Source organism: Protopterus annectens, chromosome 12.part0, assembly GCF_019279795.1.
Source record: "Protopterus annectens isolate FY-2018-M chromosome 12.part0, PAN1.0, whole genome shotgun sequence".
In the NCBI taxonomy this organism is placed as follows: domain Eukaryota; kingdom Metazoa; phylum Chordata; order Ceratodontiformes; family Protopteridae; genus Protopterus; species Protopterus annectens.
In genome coordinates, this window is record NC_056746.1 from 1235171844 (window position 1) to 1235191488 (window position 19645).

The window sequence follows — 19645 nt, forward strand, 5'->3', positions numbered from 1 at the left end:
TTGAGGCCAGTAATCCTCTTTGTGGGGTACTTCTGTGGCCTTTCCAGCTGCTGCAGATGGCTTGTGAGATACATTCCAAAAGAGGCATTGTACTCTCTAATGGGGTCTAATGAGGGTCAAGTAGAGGGTAACAATGACCTCTTTTTTTCCTGGATGAGAACCCTTTTATGATGAGGTGCGCCACGCAGAAGGACTTCCCGACTACTGTGGCAATGTGACTATCAAAGGACAGATTACTGTCATATGTACATACATTGAAAAAAAACGGTACAGTCTGTAAATTTGCTGTATGCTGGATGTGCATGATGTTAAAGCATCTTAAGGTGACATTTCCCCATCCCCAAACCCAGTGTTCCATTTTCCCACTCTCTACCCCAGTAGTTGACTTACCACACTGTGTCCCCTCTTTTGCATATTCCTGGATCCACCACTGTGATCAGAGAGCTCTTCCATGTCTCTTTTCATGTAGTCCAGGGAGGTACGTCTCAGGTCATTCACACCAACATAAACAATGACAGAATCATATTTGTACTTGTTCTGGAGTGACCTGAGTGCTTGTGTTATGTGGCGGATTCTGGCTCCCGACAGGCAGCTAACAGTAACCTTCTGCTTGTCCAGCCTAGTGAGTGGGACGTCAGTGTGCCTGACTATAGAGTCACCTATTACTAGTGTTAGGTATGTTATTTTGCCTTAAGGGCTGTGATTGTGCGGCACACTGACTTTGTGTTTTACATGTTGCCTGGTTTGTGACGGAAGTGCAGGTTTGTTTGGGTGTCTCCTTTGGAGGTCTCTGATGCTTTTGCAGGTTTTTATTTAGAGCCTCCGAGTATGATTTTGCGTATTTATGTGCATTTTTTGCCAGTGCTGTTTTAGTAGGTCTGTGTGCGGCTGGAGTTGTGGTGTAAGTGTTAGCCTTGTCCTCTTGACTGTCTGTTCCAGTCTTCAGTGGAGACAGCTTAGCTTCCAGTTTGGTTGTATAAATGCATCTCTCACATGTTAGTGTTTTGTGGTAGGAGGAAGAGGGTTGTTTGTGTACATCAGGCAGTTGTAACATTGCCTCAGGATACCCAGATTCACCAGCTGGACTAGAGAGTGCACCTGAAGTTGTCCTTTGGTCATGCCTGAATAGTAGGGTGAGCTGCTTAGTCGCTTGGTTGGTGAGGGGTGAATAAAGAGCCTTGCCCTGCTGGGCAATCAGTGTCAGGGTATATTAGTGCTTGCTATTAGGTCTGAGCAAGTGCTGGGTTGCAAGATGCTTTTTGAGTGCTTAGGTTGAGAGTTAGACTAGTTTCAAGGGAAAACTGAAGAGGAGACCTTAGTGGAGCCGGGAATAATTTAACCATAGCTAACCGGCACTGCACAGTGCGCAAAACTGTGCAAACGTGGTTTTTATAGTAGGGAAATGAAAGAGAGATAGAAATTAGCTCAAAATGGCTAATAAACTACTAACTTCTGGGCTGAAACCACTCCTCCAGGGACTGATAGGTTGCTCAAAGCTCCCCTCCCTCACAGGTGAACAGAGAAACTTCCTTCTATCCAAGTTATGGGCAACTCAGAAACTAGTATCACAGCCCTGAATTCAGCACTAGCCTAAAAACTGGACTACACTCGCTTAGAAAGGTGGGAAACCAGGAATTTTTTTTGTTTGTTTTTTTTTTTTGAAAAGTTAAGGTAAAAACAGTTAAAAATACACTTAAAACAGCTTTGAATGACTACAAACGATCAGAAAAGGCTATTGCACTTTAGTGTGTAGCCTACAACAGTTAAATTATTTAAACAAAAAACAACTTTTTAAAAGTGCAGGCAGTCAATAAGTACAATATGTGAAAAAAAAACAAGCTTTTAAATCACAATAAACGCTGGAAAATCTACTTTTAGGCGGAAAACAGTTAAGTACAGCAAGAAAGTACAGAAAACTGATACTTAATCACTCCAAAGTCTCTCTTCTAAGCTAGAAGGCTTGTATCAGTTTAAGGCTTTCTAGTGCTATCCAGTAGGTTAGTTACAGGAAAGATGGGAAACAAGGACAGATGTGGTCTTTTAAAGCGCAAACACAGGCTTTTAAATCAGAAGGTTGAAAGAGATGGAAAATCTTCCCAAACGGCCAGTAAACTATAACTTATGGGCCAGAAACCACTCCTCCTGTACTAGATAGGTTACCTAGTGCTTACCACTCCCACTGATAAGCTAGAAGGCTTCTCTCCAACACAGAATGGCTTGGGGGGGGGGGGCTCAGAAGCTTACCAACAGTCCTGGATACAGCAACTCTGTACATGGACTACACTAGTTATTGGAAAGGCGGGGACCAAACACAAAACGGGCTTTTAACCAGAAAGTAGAAAGAGATGGAAAAACTGCCCAAACGGCCAATGAACTACAATTTCACGGCCAAAACCCACTCTTCCCATGGTAGACAGGCTACCTAGTGCTTACCACTCCCACTGATAAGCTAGAAGGCTTCCCTCCAACACAGAAAGGCTTGGGGGGGCTCAGAAGCTCACCAACAGTTCTAGATACAGCAAGTCTGTATCTGGACTTGACTAGTTACAGGAAAGGCAGGAAACAAGCTTAGAATTTTTTTTTTGTTACAGAAAAGCAGCTAAAACAGCAGTAAATACAATTCAAACAGTAGTGCAGGCCAGCACACCCGAGTGTGTAGCAACACTACGGCAAATACAGTTCAAATAAATGCAATTAAATTAACTTCTTTTTCTTCTTTTGGCTTTTTCCCCGGTTAGGGGTCACCACAGCAGATCACCTGTCCGCTCATGATTGGAAGTGGAGTTTTATGGTGCCGAGTTGCCAGCCCGGCGCCCAGCCTTCCACAGAAGGCACACACACGCATGCACTCACACCTAGGGCCAATTTTAGAGTGTCCAATCCACCTACAGCATGTCTTTGGGATTTGGGAGGAAACCCACACAGCCACAGGAAGGACATGCAGACTCTACAGGGAAATTAAATTAACACATGACTAAAAAAAAAGTGCAGAAGGCAGTAAATTAGAAGGCTAGTAATAAGTGCAGAGTAAGAGCGACTGAACAGATAACAGCATGCAGAAGAGCAACTAAGACAGTTACACAGTAAGAGCAGCTGAATAATAAATATATATATATATATATATATATTTTTTTTTTTTTTACCGCATTGTAGGCAATGACTAATTGGTGATAGATTAGTAGCTGGGGAAGTTCCAACCATTGCTGTTCCCTTGGAGCCTGGCAATGGTGGGTTCTAAAGGTGGAGTTCTTTGCGAACTTGGTGATTTTGTTATAACATGGTTTCATAGTTTAGTACTAGGCTATCTGCCCTGGGGCATTTGTAAGCCTAGCCATAGTGATGTGGCTTTTGTCACCCCATGAAATGGTACAAAAATGCACAGAATAAATTTAGAATACTGTGCCTCTGTCTAGTAGTGACACAATGAAGGTCCCCTTATATAATAGAATGTTTACTGTGCCCCTGTCTAGCAGTGACACAGATGTGACCCCTGGGGTAAACTTACGATCTCCCATCCACTCATCAAGATTTCTCTTGAAGAGAGTCAGTGAGGGGCTCTGCCTAATACGAACTGGGATCTTGTTCCAAAGCATGGGGAGCCTCTGGGTTATGAATCTATCCCTCCAGCATGTCCTATTCATACTTGTGCCAAGGTTTAAGTCTTTAGCTCTCGTGGTCCTGATGGATTTGGATTTTTTGAGGTGGAGCATGTCCATCAGATCCTGATTGGACATGGCCTTGTACGTCAGGCAGAGATCACCTTTGAGCAGGCGGTATGCTACTAAATAGAGCTGAAGTTTCTTTAGTCTGGCAGAATAAGACATATGTTGGAGACCCTTGATCCTCTTGGTGAGGTACTTTTGTGGTCTCTCCAGCTGTTGCAAATGCCGGGTGAGGTACATACCAAATGGGGCATTGTACTCAATCATGGGTCTGATGAGGGAGGAGTATAGGGGTACAATGACATCCTTGGATCTGGATGTGAATCCTTTCATGATGAGGTGTGCAAGGTAGAATGTTTTTCTAACCATTTTGGCAATGTGGGTGTGAAATGAGAGGTCGCCGTCGACTTGGGTCCCTAGGTCTCCGATTACTTTTTCTATACTCAGTGGGTTCCTGTCTATGTGATAATTTGTGGGTACTTTGTTTTCCCAAAGGGGATGACTATGCATTTTTTGGCATTTAGTTTAAGGCTGTGACTCTGGCACCAGTTGTCTGTTTCTGTGAGGCCTTTTTGTAGGATGTATGTGTCCGCTGGTGTATCGACTATGGCACCTAGTTTGCAGTCATCTGCAAACTTTGTCAGCCACAACCCTCCCATGTTTGCTTTAACATCTGAGAAATAAATGCCGAACAAGAGGGGTCCCAGGACAGATCCCTGTGGGACACCACTTGTGACTGGCTTTGAGTCTGACATTGCTCCAGCGATTTTAACTTTATGGGTTCTGTCCTTTAGCCAGTTTGCAACCCATCTAGTGACATAAGGGTTTACGTTTAAGCTGTTGAGCTTATCTATGATGCCTGAGTGGGGTATTGTGTTGAAGGCCTTAGCCAAGTCCAGGTAAGCTGTATGGACTGCTTTGCCCTCATCAATGGCTCTAGTGACTGTTTCGAAAAAAAGTCAACCAGGTTCAAAAGGCAGGATCTGCCCTTTACAAAGCTGAACTGGGTGGGGTCAAGTGTCTGTATGTCCCCTATGTCTCTGTTTATGAGTTCCATATGAGTTCCATAATGATTCTTTCCATAGCTTTGCAGACCAGGCTGGTTAAGCTTATGGGGCGGTAGTTCCCAGGGTCTGTAGAGGTACCCCCTTTGTGGAGTGGGACCACTGTTGCTGTATGCCAGTGTTCAGGTACATATCCTGTAGTAAGGCTAAGGTTAAATAGCATTTTTATGTGCGGGTTTAGCTCCTCTTGGAGTTCACATAGCACGCAACCCGGGATACCATCAGGTCCCATTGATGCTGTGTTTTTAGCTTTGTTGAGGGCGATTCTCACTTGGACATCTGAGATGACAGGGAGATTACATTCAGCTGGGATAAGTATTTCTTCTTTTGGGGGTGAGGGAGGGGAGAAATATGCACTGAACCTGTCAGCCAGAATGTTGGCAATATCTGTGGGTTCAGTGTATTTTTTGTTGTTGTGAACTAACTCTGAGCATATCTGAGGGTTTCCGCCCAGGTTTCTAACATAGCTGAAGAAGGCTTTGTGGTTATCTTTAGTGTCCTTAGCGATTTTTCTCTCAAAGTTGGCCTTGGATGTTTTTATGAGAGAACGTAGTTTTCTGCTAATGTTGAGCAGAGATGTCTTCCCTTTATGGGATTTTGCTCTGACGTGCAGTAGCTTCCTTCTTTTGTTATACAATTTGTTAATGGCTGAGGTCCACCAGACAGGACGCTTGCCTTTGGTGGAGAGGGACTTGAATTTATTTGGGATTGCATGATCCATGCATTCTTGGAGATGTCCATAGAAAGCATTTGCGAAGGATTCGGCATTGTGGGATGTGGTATCCACTGGCTCAGTGGGCTTAAAGGATACCATCTCAGTCTTAAGAAGAGTGAAATCTGCTTTTGAGAAGTTTTTCACTGTGGTCTTTTGTGCTGGTGGTGGAGGTGGGATATGTATATCCAGGGTGATTAGTTTGCGGTCAGATCTCACTAGTGAGGGGTATACCTCCGGTGTGGAGCATTTTGTCCCTATGTTTGTGATGATCAGATCTAGTATATTATCTCCCCTAGTGGGAGAAGTGACTAGTTGTTCCAGTGCATTTGAATTTATGAATTCCAGGAACCTTTGGGCTAGGGTATTAGGGCTAGAATAATGTAACAATCTAGGCTTGGGTAGTTGAAGTCTCCCAGTATGATGGTACTTTGTGATGCATTCATATCCTCCAATGTCTTCAGGAAGGCTGAGTGGGGTTCCTGAGATTGGGAGGGTGGTTTGTAACATGCTACCAGTTGTATAGCAGTTTTGCCTATGGTTAGTTGCACCTGTATGGTCTCTGATGCTTTGTGTTGCTACTAACCTGGAGATGTGGGTGTCCTCGATGAATATGGACACTCCCCCTCCCTTTGTGGTTCGGCCCGGGTTTTGGGGCCGAAAAGCATGATACGAGGTATAGCCTGGTAGCACTGGGGTGCTCTCAGGAGCCTTGAACCAGGTTTCACTTACTGCACAGACGTCGATGTTCTCCATACTGAGGAGTGCATCGAGTGCCTGCATCTTGAGATTTAAGCTTCTGGCGTTGAGCAGCATTACCCTTAGTTTTTTTCCATTTTTGTTATCTAAGGAGGTGGGTTTGTCTTTTGAGCCTTGCCTAAAAAAGGCACTATGGGGGTGGCAAGAGCCTTAGCCAATATCCGGAAGCCCAGTGGTGACAGGTGCAAGCCATCCCTTGCGAAGCAGCGTGGCTTGTCCAACATGTCATCCCAGGCAGACAGACATTGGATCCCCTTAGAATGACACCAGTACTTGAGCCAATTATTAAAGCTGATCATCTTGTCTTTGTATTGTGGCATCATTCTTGGTGAGGGCAAGATGCTGCTCAGGGTCAGGGTCATACCAGCCTGGGCTACATAATCGGAGAGCTCCTCTATGTCTCTTTTCATGTAGTCCAGGGAGGTACGTCTCAGGTCATTCACGCCAGCATGGACAATGACGGAGTCATATTTGTACTTGCTTTGGAGTGACTTGAGTGCGTGTGTTATCTGGCGGATCCTAGCTCCCGATAGGCAGCTCACAGTCACCCTCTCCTTGTTCAGCCTGGTCAGCGGGACATCAGTGTGTCTGACTATAGAGTCACCTATTACTAGTGTATCAGGCATGGTGTTTGGCCTTAAGGGCTGTGATTGGTTGACACACTGATTTATTGAAGTATGTGTTGCATGCGTTTTGTTTTGAGATGGTGGATTTTTGGATGTCTGCTTTGGGAGCCACTGTTGTTTTGGTAAGTTTTTTTTTTATTAGAGCCTCCGAGTATGTCTTTGTGTTTTTATGTGTTTGGTTTGCAGTTGTGGTAGGTCTATGTGGGACTGGGATTGTTGTGTGTGTGGTTACCATCTCCTCCTGTCTGGTCATGCCAGCCCTGAGTTGGGAGAGTTCAGCCTCCAGTTTGGCTATATAGTTGCATCTCTCACATGTATTTGTGTTTGTTGGGAGGAGGAGAGGGTTGTCTGTGTACATGAGACAATTGTAGCATTGTCTCAAGATACCCAGATTAACCAGCTGAACTGGAGAGGAAGCCAGTCATCTTACCACTCGACATGCTAGAACAGTATAAGGGAGTGCTGTGCCTTTAAGGGAAGTGGATATTCACAGGGGTGGTAGGTAGATGTAGTGCTTTACTTAGTACGAAAGTGCTTACTTAGTAGAGAAGTTTTGAGAACAAGTGCTAGGCTTATAATATAGTGAGTAGTCTGTTTATACTAAGAGTAGAGCTTCCTTAAGGGAAAATTTGAAGAGCAGACTTGGCGGAGCCAGAAGTTGTTTAACCGGCGCTGCGCTATGCACACAACCGTGCAAAAACGCCCAGAGGCGGATTTTAAACAGGGAACTACAAAAGAGCTAGAAATGGTCCAAAACAACCAATTACTACAGCTCTTGTGCTGAGGTCACTTCCTACAGGGACAGGTAGGTTGCTCTAGGCTCCCCACTCCCACTGGTGAGCAAAGAAACTTCCTTCTATCCAAGTAAGGTAATGGACAACACAGGAACTACACCACAGCCCAGAATACAGCAATGCCTGTAAACTGGTATAAGCTAATCGAGGAGAGGCGGGAAAACAAGGATTATTTTTTTGTTTTTTTTGATAGAAACACACAGAAAATGCAGAAACAGTGATAAATCAGTTACACAGGCTAGCACACTTTAGTGGGCAGCCTCAACAGTTAAATTAAACAAACAAACAAACAAACTTTCGATCAAATTCAACTAAAAAGTAACTAAGTGCAGATTTTAAAATAATGCAGCAAACAGCTAAAAAACAGTTTAAGCTTGTTCAGGGTAAGCTACAGAAGCTATTCCAAGTGAAAAAAAGCAAAGATACTTAAATCCAGAAAGTAGTCGCTTTTCTGAGTTCTCTGTAGCTAGGACCACTCTGCAGGACCACGAGGAGCTTATCTGAGCAGTATAGCCAGAAAAAAAAAACGCCCAGAGGCGGATTTTAAACAGGGAACTACAAAAGAGCTAGAAATGGTCCAAAACAACCAATTACTACAGCTCTTGTGCTGAGGTCACTTCCTACAGGGACAGGTAGGCTGCTCAAGGCTCCCCACTCCCACTGGTGAGCAAAGAAACTTCCTTCTATCCAAGTAAGGTAATGGACAACACAGGAACTACACCACAGCCCAGAATACAGCAATGCCTGTAAACTGGTCTAAACTAGTCGAGGAGAGGCGGGAAAACAAGGATTATTTTTCTGATAGAAACACACAGAAAATGCAGAAACAGTGATAAATCAGTTACACAGGCTAGCACACTTTAGTGGGCAGCCTCAACAGTTAAATTAAACAAACAAACAAACTTTTGATCAAATTCGACTAAAAAGTAACTTTAAGTGCAGATTTTAAAATAATGCAACAAACAGCTAAAAAACAGTTTAAGCTTGTTCAGGGTAAGCTACAGAAGCTATTCCAAGTGAAAAAAAGCAAAGATACTTAAATTCAGAAAGTAGTCGCTTTTCTGAGTTCTCTGTAGCTAGGACCACTCTGCAGGACCACGTGTCTGGCAATGTCAAGTTTTCTAAGCTGGGTAAAAATTGGAGCAGCATACATTAGGGTAGACAAGAGGTGACTTTGTGCTAGGATGATCCGTGCTCGTTTTGGGAGGGATTTCCTGTGCCTACATAGTGTTCCAATTTTTATGGACTTTTTTGATAGTTTGTGAAATGTGGACGAAGTATAGATTATTATCAATTTCAATGCATAGAAGTTTGGTATGGTCAGAGGGAGAGATAATAGTGCCATTTGTGGAGAGGATAGAGGGGTGGAAATGGTTTTGTTGGGGGTGAAAAGTAGTAATTTGGTTTTATTAGGGTTTAGTAAAAGTTGGATCTGAGTGATCCAACTTTCCACAGAGCTAAAGGATTCCTGGGTGAGTTGTTGTAGGGTGGGAAGTGATGGAGCTGAACAGATAAGAGTTGAATCATCGTATTGTATAAGTGAAGCATGCTGTGTAGTGGTATGGAGATTATTGGTAAATATGGAGAAAATAAGTGGGCCTAATCTGGAGCCTTGTGATACACCTATAGTAGTTGGGAGTAAGGGGGATAAGTACACGTTGCCATTGGACAGATCATTGCCTATTTGACAGATAGCTTTTAAACCAGGCTTTAGCGGAAGGGGCAAAGGATAGGAATGCCAGGCTTTAGTGGAAGGGGCAAAGGATAGGAATGTCAGGGTGTCTAGTAATAAGGAATGTGAAACCATGTCAAATGCTTTGGAGAGGTCTAGAAATATTGCAAATACAAAGTTATTATTTCTATGTTGGTTGATCAGATTGATGAAAGAAAGAAGAGCGGTGGTTATGCTATGGTGTTGTCAGAAGCCATGCTGTGTGGGGGAGAGGAGATGGTGTGAGTTTAGGAATTGTGTTACCTGAGAATGTATACATTTCTCTAGTATTTTAGATGACGGGGATAGAATGGCAATGGGGCGATAATTTGAGTATTCGTAAGACTTTCCACCTTTATGTAGTGGAATAATGTACAATACCTTCCATAACTGTGGGACACATGCTTCTTGTATGGAGGGATTAATAAGAATAGAAATAGGGTAGGATAAGGATTCACCAGCTATTTTTAGGAAGCTGAATGGTAGATTGTCAGCGGCAAGGGTGGTAGGTTTCAGTTTTAGGAGGTGTTTAATTGTTGAGGTGGGAACGGGTGAGAATGTAAAGGATGGGATGTTGTCAGGGCATTTGGCTGGGTTACATGTAGGGCTGTTGTTAAATAGTTGGGAGGATAGTGTCAAGATGGATTCTGTGAAGTGGTGATTGAATTAGGAGGCAATGTCCTTGTTGTCATTCATGGAGTTAGGAATGAGAGTGGTAGTTTTGCCTGGTTTTAGGAGAGAGTTAATGGCATGCCAAAACTTTTGGGGATCTTTTGAATGTTTGTTTTGGATATTGAGGAAGTAATTTTGTATATCGAGTTTAGTTTGTCTCCTAGCCTGATTTCTAAATTGTAGGTAACTTTGTTTGGCTAGGCTAGTATTGTATGTCTTCCAAATATGTACTCAATTTTTACAGGCCTCTGCAGTTGATGGTCCAAATACAACTTTTCCATGGAAGAACTCTTATATCCTCAGGAAGGTTTTAATGTATGCAACCAAGCAAACTTTTTCAAAACAGTTCCAGTAACAGCAGCGCTGGAAGTGGCATCAGTTGAATCATAAGCACACTTTCAAGAATGTTTAGTCACTTAAGACGCGGAAACAATAAGACTACACATAGTTGATTTATTTCTACAGTCAACGGAAAGCCATAATGCTCCTCATAATTCTCAAAAGAGACAAGCATAAACTTTAGCATGCAAGGCTGACAATAAAAATTCTAAAAATTAGTGTTCAAATTTTTCAAAGGCTTTCATTATCTCTGTCAAGGGGAAAAGGATTAGCATTTACCAGATGTTTAGCAGCAGCTGGATTTACCAAGGAAATCACTGCTGGGTCTGATCTGGGGTTAGTAAAGAAGCTTTAAAGTCTGATGAATTTTACACGATCTACTGGCTTTTTTAGGGACAGAAGACTGGCTATCAGGTAAGTTGCAGTCTCTAATAAATGTATCCGCCAATGCTAGAACAGGAAGAACTAGTGCATGTTCAGGAAATTTCAGTTGCAATAAATTATATTTCTTTGACAGTTGAAAATCATTATGTTCCCACTCAAACAACAGATTCATTCCATCCATCCACAACCCTTTTCCCCATTTTTGCACACGGGGTCAGGATATCACTTTAGCAATGAAAAATCATATACAGCCAATGTTCACATCTCAGAGATTCATTCTTAATGTGGTGTCAAAAGAAAGTCCTTCCAGAAGCAGCACTCTCCTCAGAATCAGAAACCTGAGGAGAGAAAACAGATGATGTTCCTACACATATTAATTTTCTTGTTCAGTGTCTTGAACATCCTCAAACAGTAAAGAAACATTTTCCTATTACTAGTAACACCAGAATTGGTAGGGGTCAAGAGTCTGAACTAATCCCTAAGCCAAGCCCACTAACTCACATCTGTCCAAAGTAACCAAGGCAGATGAAGATAAATGTTTAACTTTCTGCTTCTTTTTCACAAGAATTTCTAAATAACTAGGCCTATTCTGACAGGCAAAACCTCCAATGGGACAGACATCCCAATCTGGCAAGGCAAAGAGGCATTTTCTGCACTTTCTTCCAAAACAGACAAGAGTAGTTATCCCTTTGCTCACAAAGGGCGCTCCAACAGCTACTAAGGACGTATCTAGCCTCTGGTCCATAATAGGGCCTACACCAGAGACAGACAAGAATAAAAATGATTGGTCTGAGGAACCAAAACAGCAACAGCAGAGTAACCCATCTGTGGCTGAGGCAATTTAGTAGTCTGATAAAGGGCAAAGGCTAGTGGCTGGAAGACGGAAGATCTGAGAAACCAGTAGTTTATGCATGGTAAAGCCAAAAAAGATGCGTGTGTCCTAGGGAAGCCTGGCAGTAGTCAGTGAAACAGGTAGGTAATAAAAAAGTTGTTTTCCCCACCAAAAAACACAGTAAAAAGCTAAAACACCTGGTCTAGACCCCAAAAATAATTTAATAAAACTTTTATAGACAGGAAAAACTAGTTTTAAAAAACTTTTAATTTTTCAATAAAAATAACTGTCCCAGTAAAAAAAATGAATAGAAGTAATGTGACAGTCTATTAAAACACTTTTTCCTAGCTTAAGATTAATAATTTCAAAGAAAAAGTTAACATTCTGTCAAAAATAAGATATGGAAGTTTGCCCTCCCCAAAAGGAGCTTATCTGCAGAGCAATGGAGAAGGAACCATCAATCCTTGAAAGCCCACAAAAGGAGAATTCTTCAGAGGCAGGAAAGCTCAGAAGGGCTTGGCACCCAAACAACTTTTTCTTCAACTCTGCTCAGACTAGTTAAAGGTTTCAGCCGGTACAAGGTACCCTTAAGCTTTGGAAGCTGGCCAGATCTTGTAACCCATGAAGGAAATAACTCATACAGCTAACGCTACTACAGCGGTGATCAAATGATAGATTATCTGAACACCATTAAAGTGTTGTAATCATAGAGTTTAAAACAGGCAGCATAAGAAAGTGCAAGGTGTAAGTTAGAAAATGACACTGTTAATTTAAAATGGCCCACAGTGAAGATATTACTGTTACTTGTTACTCAAATGTTCATATTTACAGTCATACATTCATCAGACAGCTGCATGTTATGAGGGGGATGGGGTGACATATCAAATGTCATGGTAGCAGACAGAAAAACAGTCAATGTTATAATACACTATACTAGTGACATTAATAGTTATTTGCTAGTAATTGTGAAGATATTGCATCATTTTCACATGCACAGTAATAGTTCCAAAACCAAGTGATCTCTAAACTAAGTAAGGCCTCCGAACCTTAGATGATGGTGAAGAAAAAAAGTAATCAATATTTGCACTGTACGTAGCATTTTACGTATACCGTTAATTACACAAATAAGCATATTGTTTCACTTCTCACTCAAGCAAAAGCTCATATCTGTCTAAATAAAACTGATGACACTATATGTTTGGTTTGTATCAAAGAAAATATAATTCTGGGTTTGTGTGCACTATAATATTTTACAGTGCTGATGTAAAAACTGTGAATAAACTGGCTATTACCATTGTACAGAAGAGCTCTTACTACGAACATTGCTGTTTTTTAATGGCCCTTACTGTCCACAAGATTTGTTTAGCCCATGCTTTTTAAGATGATTTTTTTATAAAATGCTGAGGAAGGTAAGGATGATTGTATGCTGCAACAACTGTGACATTCTGCAGCTCAGAGGTGTTAATGAGTTAAACTTTAAAAAGAATATCTAACGGAGGCAAATGATGTTATTGCTTTAATATACCTGGCTAAAATGACAAACACAACACAGCTTTGTTATGAATTCTTATATAGGAACCATATAACAAGTATGAATCCTTACATAATCAGTGTATAATAGTATAAAAGATCATGCCTGACATTACAGACATTGTTATAACATTGGATTATTAACAAGCTAATATAATGCCCACTTGAAAATTTGATGCATTCAATACGAGTACATTATGCAGGCAATACTAGTACTACCAAATATAATTTATATTTCTAATTGTCATGTCTGCCTTAACCACACACACACACACACACACACACACACATCTACTAAATATATCTCACAATGATGTTATATATTTTACTCACATTTATTATATTGCACATACTTTTGCAGTTCTGAATACTATTGTCACAAGGCCTTGGACATGTCTGAAAACGGTCTTTGGACCGCTGTACTTATCTAGTTAAATGGTAAATAAATGCAGCATCATTTTCATCAACAGCAAGCTGAAGTTTCTAAAAATAAAGTAGGGGTTAAATGGTAAACAAAAATTATGCTACAAAAAATATGACAAAGCAAGTACTTACCCATGGTATGTACAGCACTTGTGGTAGCGACTGTTTGGGCAGTAGGATCACTAACTCCCCCCTGGCCATCAAACAAAGACTGCACTGCCAGAACAGTCTGGTTATCCATTCCTGAAAAGAAACACAAAGTCATAAAGAGTGCCATAATACAGTATATCCTTCATGTGGACAGGAGGAAGGAAGATTCACATTTCGAGTCACAGTTCCAGAACAGTCCACAGCACAAAAAATACAATAAAATATTTTGATATCTAGCTTTGCTTCCTGCCTGGTATTTAGACTAATCTGACATAAGGCTAAAAGACGCATTATAAGACTACATGCAGATTAACAACAAGAAAGACTGCATGCCATTACAATATTCTTTTATCTCCGACATTCTGTTTCAGTAATGAAGCTTTCTTATACAACTGTTCAGCAGACATACAAGACAAACAAGAATACCATTTCTTATATATATATATATATATATATATAGATATATATATACACACACACATGAAATTATGCATATGATAAATAATGTATGTATATATGTATGTAGTACTTGAAATAAATGCGTGTACATGGGTGATATTTATACTGGCTAGCATCTAGCACTGAATAAAACTTAGCATCTGACATATTTGAGACTTCTTTTTCTATAGTAGGAAAAGGGTAATACTCTCTCCTGCTGGCTCTACACACATTGAGGGATAAAGGTCCGACTTTGAACCACATGACACACATTTGACCATCAAGCAGAATGCTGCAGGAGTTGGCCTAGGAGAGGTTGGAAAGGGGTGGTAATTACCATCTGGGGGCACATCATGGTTGGTTCATCTCATTGCAACAAGATGACCACATCTGTAGTTGCAGTACACCACATCTGTAGTTGCAGTACACCACATGTGCATCCTGTGAAAAGCAATAGTGGACGTCACAAACCATGCAAAAAGAACAAGTACATAATCAAAAATGCACTATCTCCTGTAGGAAATGACAACAATTCAGTGGCATTCTACCCTCACCCCTAGAAAAAAGAATGGGCATGCAGCTTTTTGCCCCTGAAGAGACAAATGGATCAATGGAGTTTTAATTAAGGAGGGTTGATGGTCATCTTGGGGGCCAGGGAACTGGAAAAAATGGCTATCTTCATTAGTCACGCTAATCAGATATAGCGGATCAATATCAACGCAGATCTTTTTAACATCTTTATTTTACTCTTAAGAAACAGGCAAACATTTATAAAAAAGAAAATGGACCATATTAAATGCATTCCTAGTATAATCATTACACATCACATATGTTTACTCAAGCTCCAAAACATAAATCTGCATGTATTGTTCCCACAATTTCTATTTTTTCCTATGCAATTTGTTCTACCCTTTTCTATAGATCCCACTTCCACTTCTTTTATCTCTGTTACAATATTCAATACTTTTGGTTTAGATTTTGAATTTCCATCTTCTAATAATTTCCTTTTTGGCAGCCACCATGGTTGAGCGTAGAAATGCTCAACTATGTCTAGGCAATTCAGATCTTGTATCCCAGCTCAAAAAAAATTCTTAGTTACATCCTTTTGCTCACCCAGTATTTCTGACAGAGTACTCTGTATGCCAACTCAAACTCTCAAAACATATGCCCACAGTCACTTCTCACACCTCCAACATTTGCCATCCGAGGAAAAATACTTTGGAACCTGCTTGGGGTATAAAAACCACCTATACAAACACTTACAAGCAAAACTCCTAAATCTTGTAGACTTTGTTGCATACTTGGGAGCCATGCATATGTCCTCCCATTGTTTCCTTATGAACTGGTTATCCGGTCTCTCTTCCCAATCTTTTCTAACCTCCTCAGATTATATTTATCGTGCAATATTTTATACGCCCTATTAATTGTGTCTTTAACAGCAGCTCCCATTCTAGCTCGAACTAAAAACTGCGCCAGTGCAGGCCTTTCACTTAGGATTTCCCTATTCCTTTCTCTCTGCATATACACTGATATCAATCCCCAATAGAAAATGCAGTCTATAGCCTTCATTCCAAATGTATTCTTGGCCTCTTCCCATTCTATTACCTTTCCTCTCTTAATCTGCATTCAAACTGGAACCTTAGTTTGAAAGACAGCCTTACAGAACTATCTGCAAATATATAGAGCTGAGTATACTTCTCTGTATTATTCTGTATTATAGAGCTAAATTGTTTGCGTAGATATGTTGTATGTATATATATATATATATATATATATATATATATATATATATATATATATATATATATATATATATATATATATATATATACATACATACGAGAGAGAGAGAGAACAGTATATATTTTTTGGCTTTATAATTTGCACATTCCTCACATCTGTGTTGAATCTTTTTCCCCACCCCCCCTCATTTCCTGCCTTGTCTTCAGCTATATAATTGAGCTAGTGTTGCATGTCCTGTTAATTAACAATCTGCATTCAAACTGGAACCTTAGTTTGAGAGACAGCCTTACAGAACTATCTGCAAATATATAGAGCTGAATATACTTCTCTGTATTATTCTGTATTACAGAGCTAAATTGTTTGCTTAGATATCTGTTGTGTGTGTGTGTGTATATATATATATATATATATATATATATATATATATATATATATATATATAGAGAGAGAGAGAGAGACAGAGAGAGAGAACAGTATATATTTTTTGGCTTTATAATTTGCACATTCCTCACATTTGTGTTGAAACTTTTTCCCCACCCCTCCTCCTTTCCTGCCTTGTCTTCAGCTATATAATTGAGCTAGTGTTGTGTGTCCTGTTAATTAACAATCTGCATTCAAACTGGAACCTTAGCTTGAGAGACAGCCTTACAGAACTATCTGCAAATATATAGAGCTGAGTATACTTCTCTGTATTATTCTGTATTATAGAGCTAAATTGTTTGCTTAGATATCTGTTGTGTGTGTGTGTCTGTGTGTGTGTGTATGTATATATATATATATATATATATATATATATAGAGAGAGAGAGAGAGAGAGAACATTATATATTTTTTGGCTTTATAATTTGCACATTCCTCACATCTGTGATGAAACTGTTTTTCCCCACCCCCTCCCAGTTCTTGGTTGTAGAAATTTGGTGGCTTTTGCAGTGCCCGCCCCACTGTAGATTTGATCTAAGACACTCCCCCAGGCCCATCTCTTTACCGCATTCTACCTAATTAACCCTTTCTACACTTGCTTTTACTCCTTTTTAATTTAATTACATTTTTTCAAACTGTGTGTGGACTAATATTGCTACATATTCAAGTGTGCCAGCTTGCACTGCATGAGAATTGTATTTACTACTGCTTTTGCTACTTTTCTGAAAAAAAAAATCCATCTGCTTTTACTGTACTTGTGCTTCTTCCTACTTTATTTTGCTTTTGCGTCATCTTAAAAGTACTATTTATTACTGCTTGGTGCAACTCATTCTAAGCTTTTTAGTTTCAACACTTGGGCTTCAGACCAGTTGTTTTACATTGAGAGGGTTTGTGGTCTGCACTGTAGTGGCAGAACAGGTAGCTTACATCCTTCTAAGTTGGGAACTGCTAATTGGGGGGCTCAGTGTCTGTTATTCTAAAAGTGTATTAATTCTGGTTTAAGCACTTGGGCTTTCAGGCCAGTTATTTTACATTAAGAGGGTAGAGGGTTCGTGGTCTGCACTCTTGTGGGAGGAGAGGCTAGACTCTGCCCTTCTGAGCTGGGAATTTCTGGTTAAAGGCTTATAGTGCATGCATATGTGAACTGCTTCTTACTGAAATTGGTACACCTTGTTTGCTGTAGCACAGACTAGATCCAGGCCTGCTGAATCTAGCTTTGTTTGTATAACTTGAGCACTAATCCAGGCATTCTTTAAAGTATTCAATTGTATTTATTACTGCTTGGTAGTAACTTGATTAAAGTGTAGCTATCATTCCAAGTCTTTTGGATTAAGCACTTGGGCTTCAGACCCGTTGTTTTACATTAGGAAGTTTTGTGGCATGCACTGTGGTGGCAGGACAAGTAGCTTTCATCCTTCTAAGTTGGGAACTGCTGATTGAGAGCTCAGTGTCTGTTATTCCTAAAGTGTATTAGTTCTGGTTTATGCACTTGTGAGAGGAGAGGCTGGACTCTGCCCTTCTGAGCTGGGAATTTCTGGTTAAAGGTCTATAGTGCCTGCATATTTGAACTGTTTCTTAGTGAAATTGGTACACCTTGTTTGTTGTAGCATAGACTAGATCCAGGCCTGCTGAATCTAGCTTTGTTTGTATGCTTGTTGTTTGTTTGCTTGTTATTTCCCTGGAACGCTAATTCCACCTAAAACGCAGCTTCTCAGCACTTCTGTGGATCCCTAGTGATATCTGCATTGCTTACTGTACTTATTTCCTTGTTTCACTTGAAAGAAAGTTACTGTTTGTCATTTTTGCATTTAAATTACCTGTAACACATTGCACTTAAGTTACCTGGCACTTGCTCACTAAAGCAATTATATAAGTCAGCACTAAAAATTAAAAGCACTACACCCTCACTCCCCATTGGCCCTTGTTTTCGATTATAAAGGAATTCCCAATATTATTCTAGCATGTCCAAAGGTCAGTTGTCAGTCTCCTCTCCGGTCCAGCTGGTGAACCTGGGAATCTTGAGGCAATGTTACAACTGTCTCATGTACACAGACAACCCTCTCCTCCTCCCAACAAATTCCAAAACATGTGAGAGATGCAACCATATAGCCAAACTGGAGGCTAAGCTCTCTCAACTCAGTACTGGCATAACCAGTCAGGAGAAGAAGGAAACCACATCACTACAATTCCAGTCTCACACAGACCTACCACGACAGCAAACCAAACACATAATCACACAAAAACATACTCGGAGGCTCTAAATAAAGATCTGCCTAAGCAGCAGAGACCTCCAAAGCAGACACCCAAGCAACCGCTACCCCAAAACAAAACAAGTGCAACACATATCTCACAAAGCCAGTGTGCCGAACAGTCACAGCCCTTAAGGCTAAACAACACACCTGATACACTTGAAATAGGTGACTATCGTCAGGCACACTGACGTCCTGCTCACCAGGCTGAACAAGAAGGTCACGTTAAGCAGCCTGTCAGGCGCTAGGATCCGCCACATAAAACAAGCACTCAGGTTACTCCAAGGCAAGTACAAATATGACTCGGTCATTGTCCATGCTGGTGTGAATGACCTGAGACGTACCTCCCTGGACTACATGAAAAGAGACAGAGGAGCTCTCTGAGCATGTAGCCCAGGCCGGTATGACCCTGACCTTGAGTAGCATCTTACCCTCACCAAGAATGATGCCACAATATGAAGACAAGATGATCAATTTTAACAATTGGCTTAAGTACTGGTGTCATTCAAAGGGGATCCAATGCCTGTTAGCCTGGGATGATATGCTCGACAAGCCACGATGCTTCGCTAGGGATGGCTTGCACCTGTCACCCCTGGGCTTTCGGATATATTGGCAAAGGCTCTTGCTACCCCCATAGTGCCTTTTTTAGGCAAGGCTCAAAAGACAAACCCACCTCCATAGGTATCACAAGGGATAAGAAACTAAGAGTAATGCTACTCAACGCCAGAAGTCTAAACCTCAAGATGCACGCACTTCAAACTCTCCTTAACATGGAGAACATCGATATCTGTGCAGTAACAGAAACCTGGTTCAGGGCTCCCGAGAGCACCCCAGCACTACCAGGTTATACCTCATACCATGCTTTTCGGCCCCAAAACTTGGACCAAACCACAAAAGGAGGAGTATCGATATTCATCAAAGATACCCACACCTCCAGGTTGGTGGCAAAGCACGAAGCGTCAGAGACTATCCATGTGCAACTAACAGTGGGTAATACTGCCTTCCAGTTTATAGCCTGCTACAGACCACCCTCCCAAACCCAGGAACCCCACTTGGCCTTCCTGAGAACACTGGAAAATATGAAGCTCTCTCCAAACACCATTATATTGGGCGATTTCAACTACCCAAACATAGAATG

General features: G+C 41.0%; 1 protein-coding gene across 1 annotated transcript in view; it reads right to left on the minus strand.

The window, feature by feature from the left end:
• Window positions 1-19645, minus strand: part of ZNF341 (zinc finger protein 341) — a 1063660-nt gene that overhangs the window by 1018087 nt on the left and 25928 nt on the right. The window contains exon 2 of the mRNA XM_044089011.1: window positions 13641-13751. Within this exon, the coding sequence (XP_043944946.1) occupies window positions 13641-13751 (111 nt within the window). The remainder of the gene's footprint in view (window positions 1-13640; window positions 13752-19645) is intronic.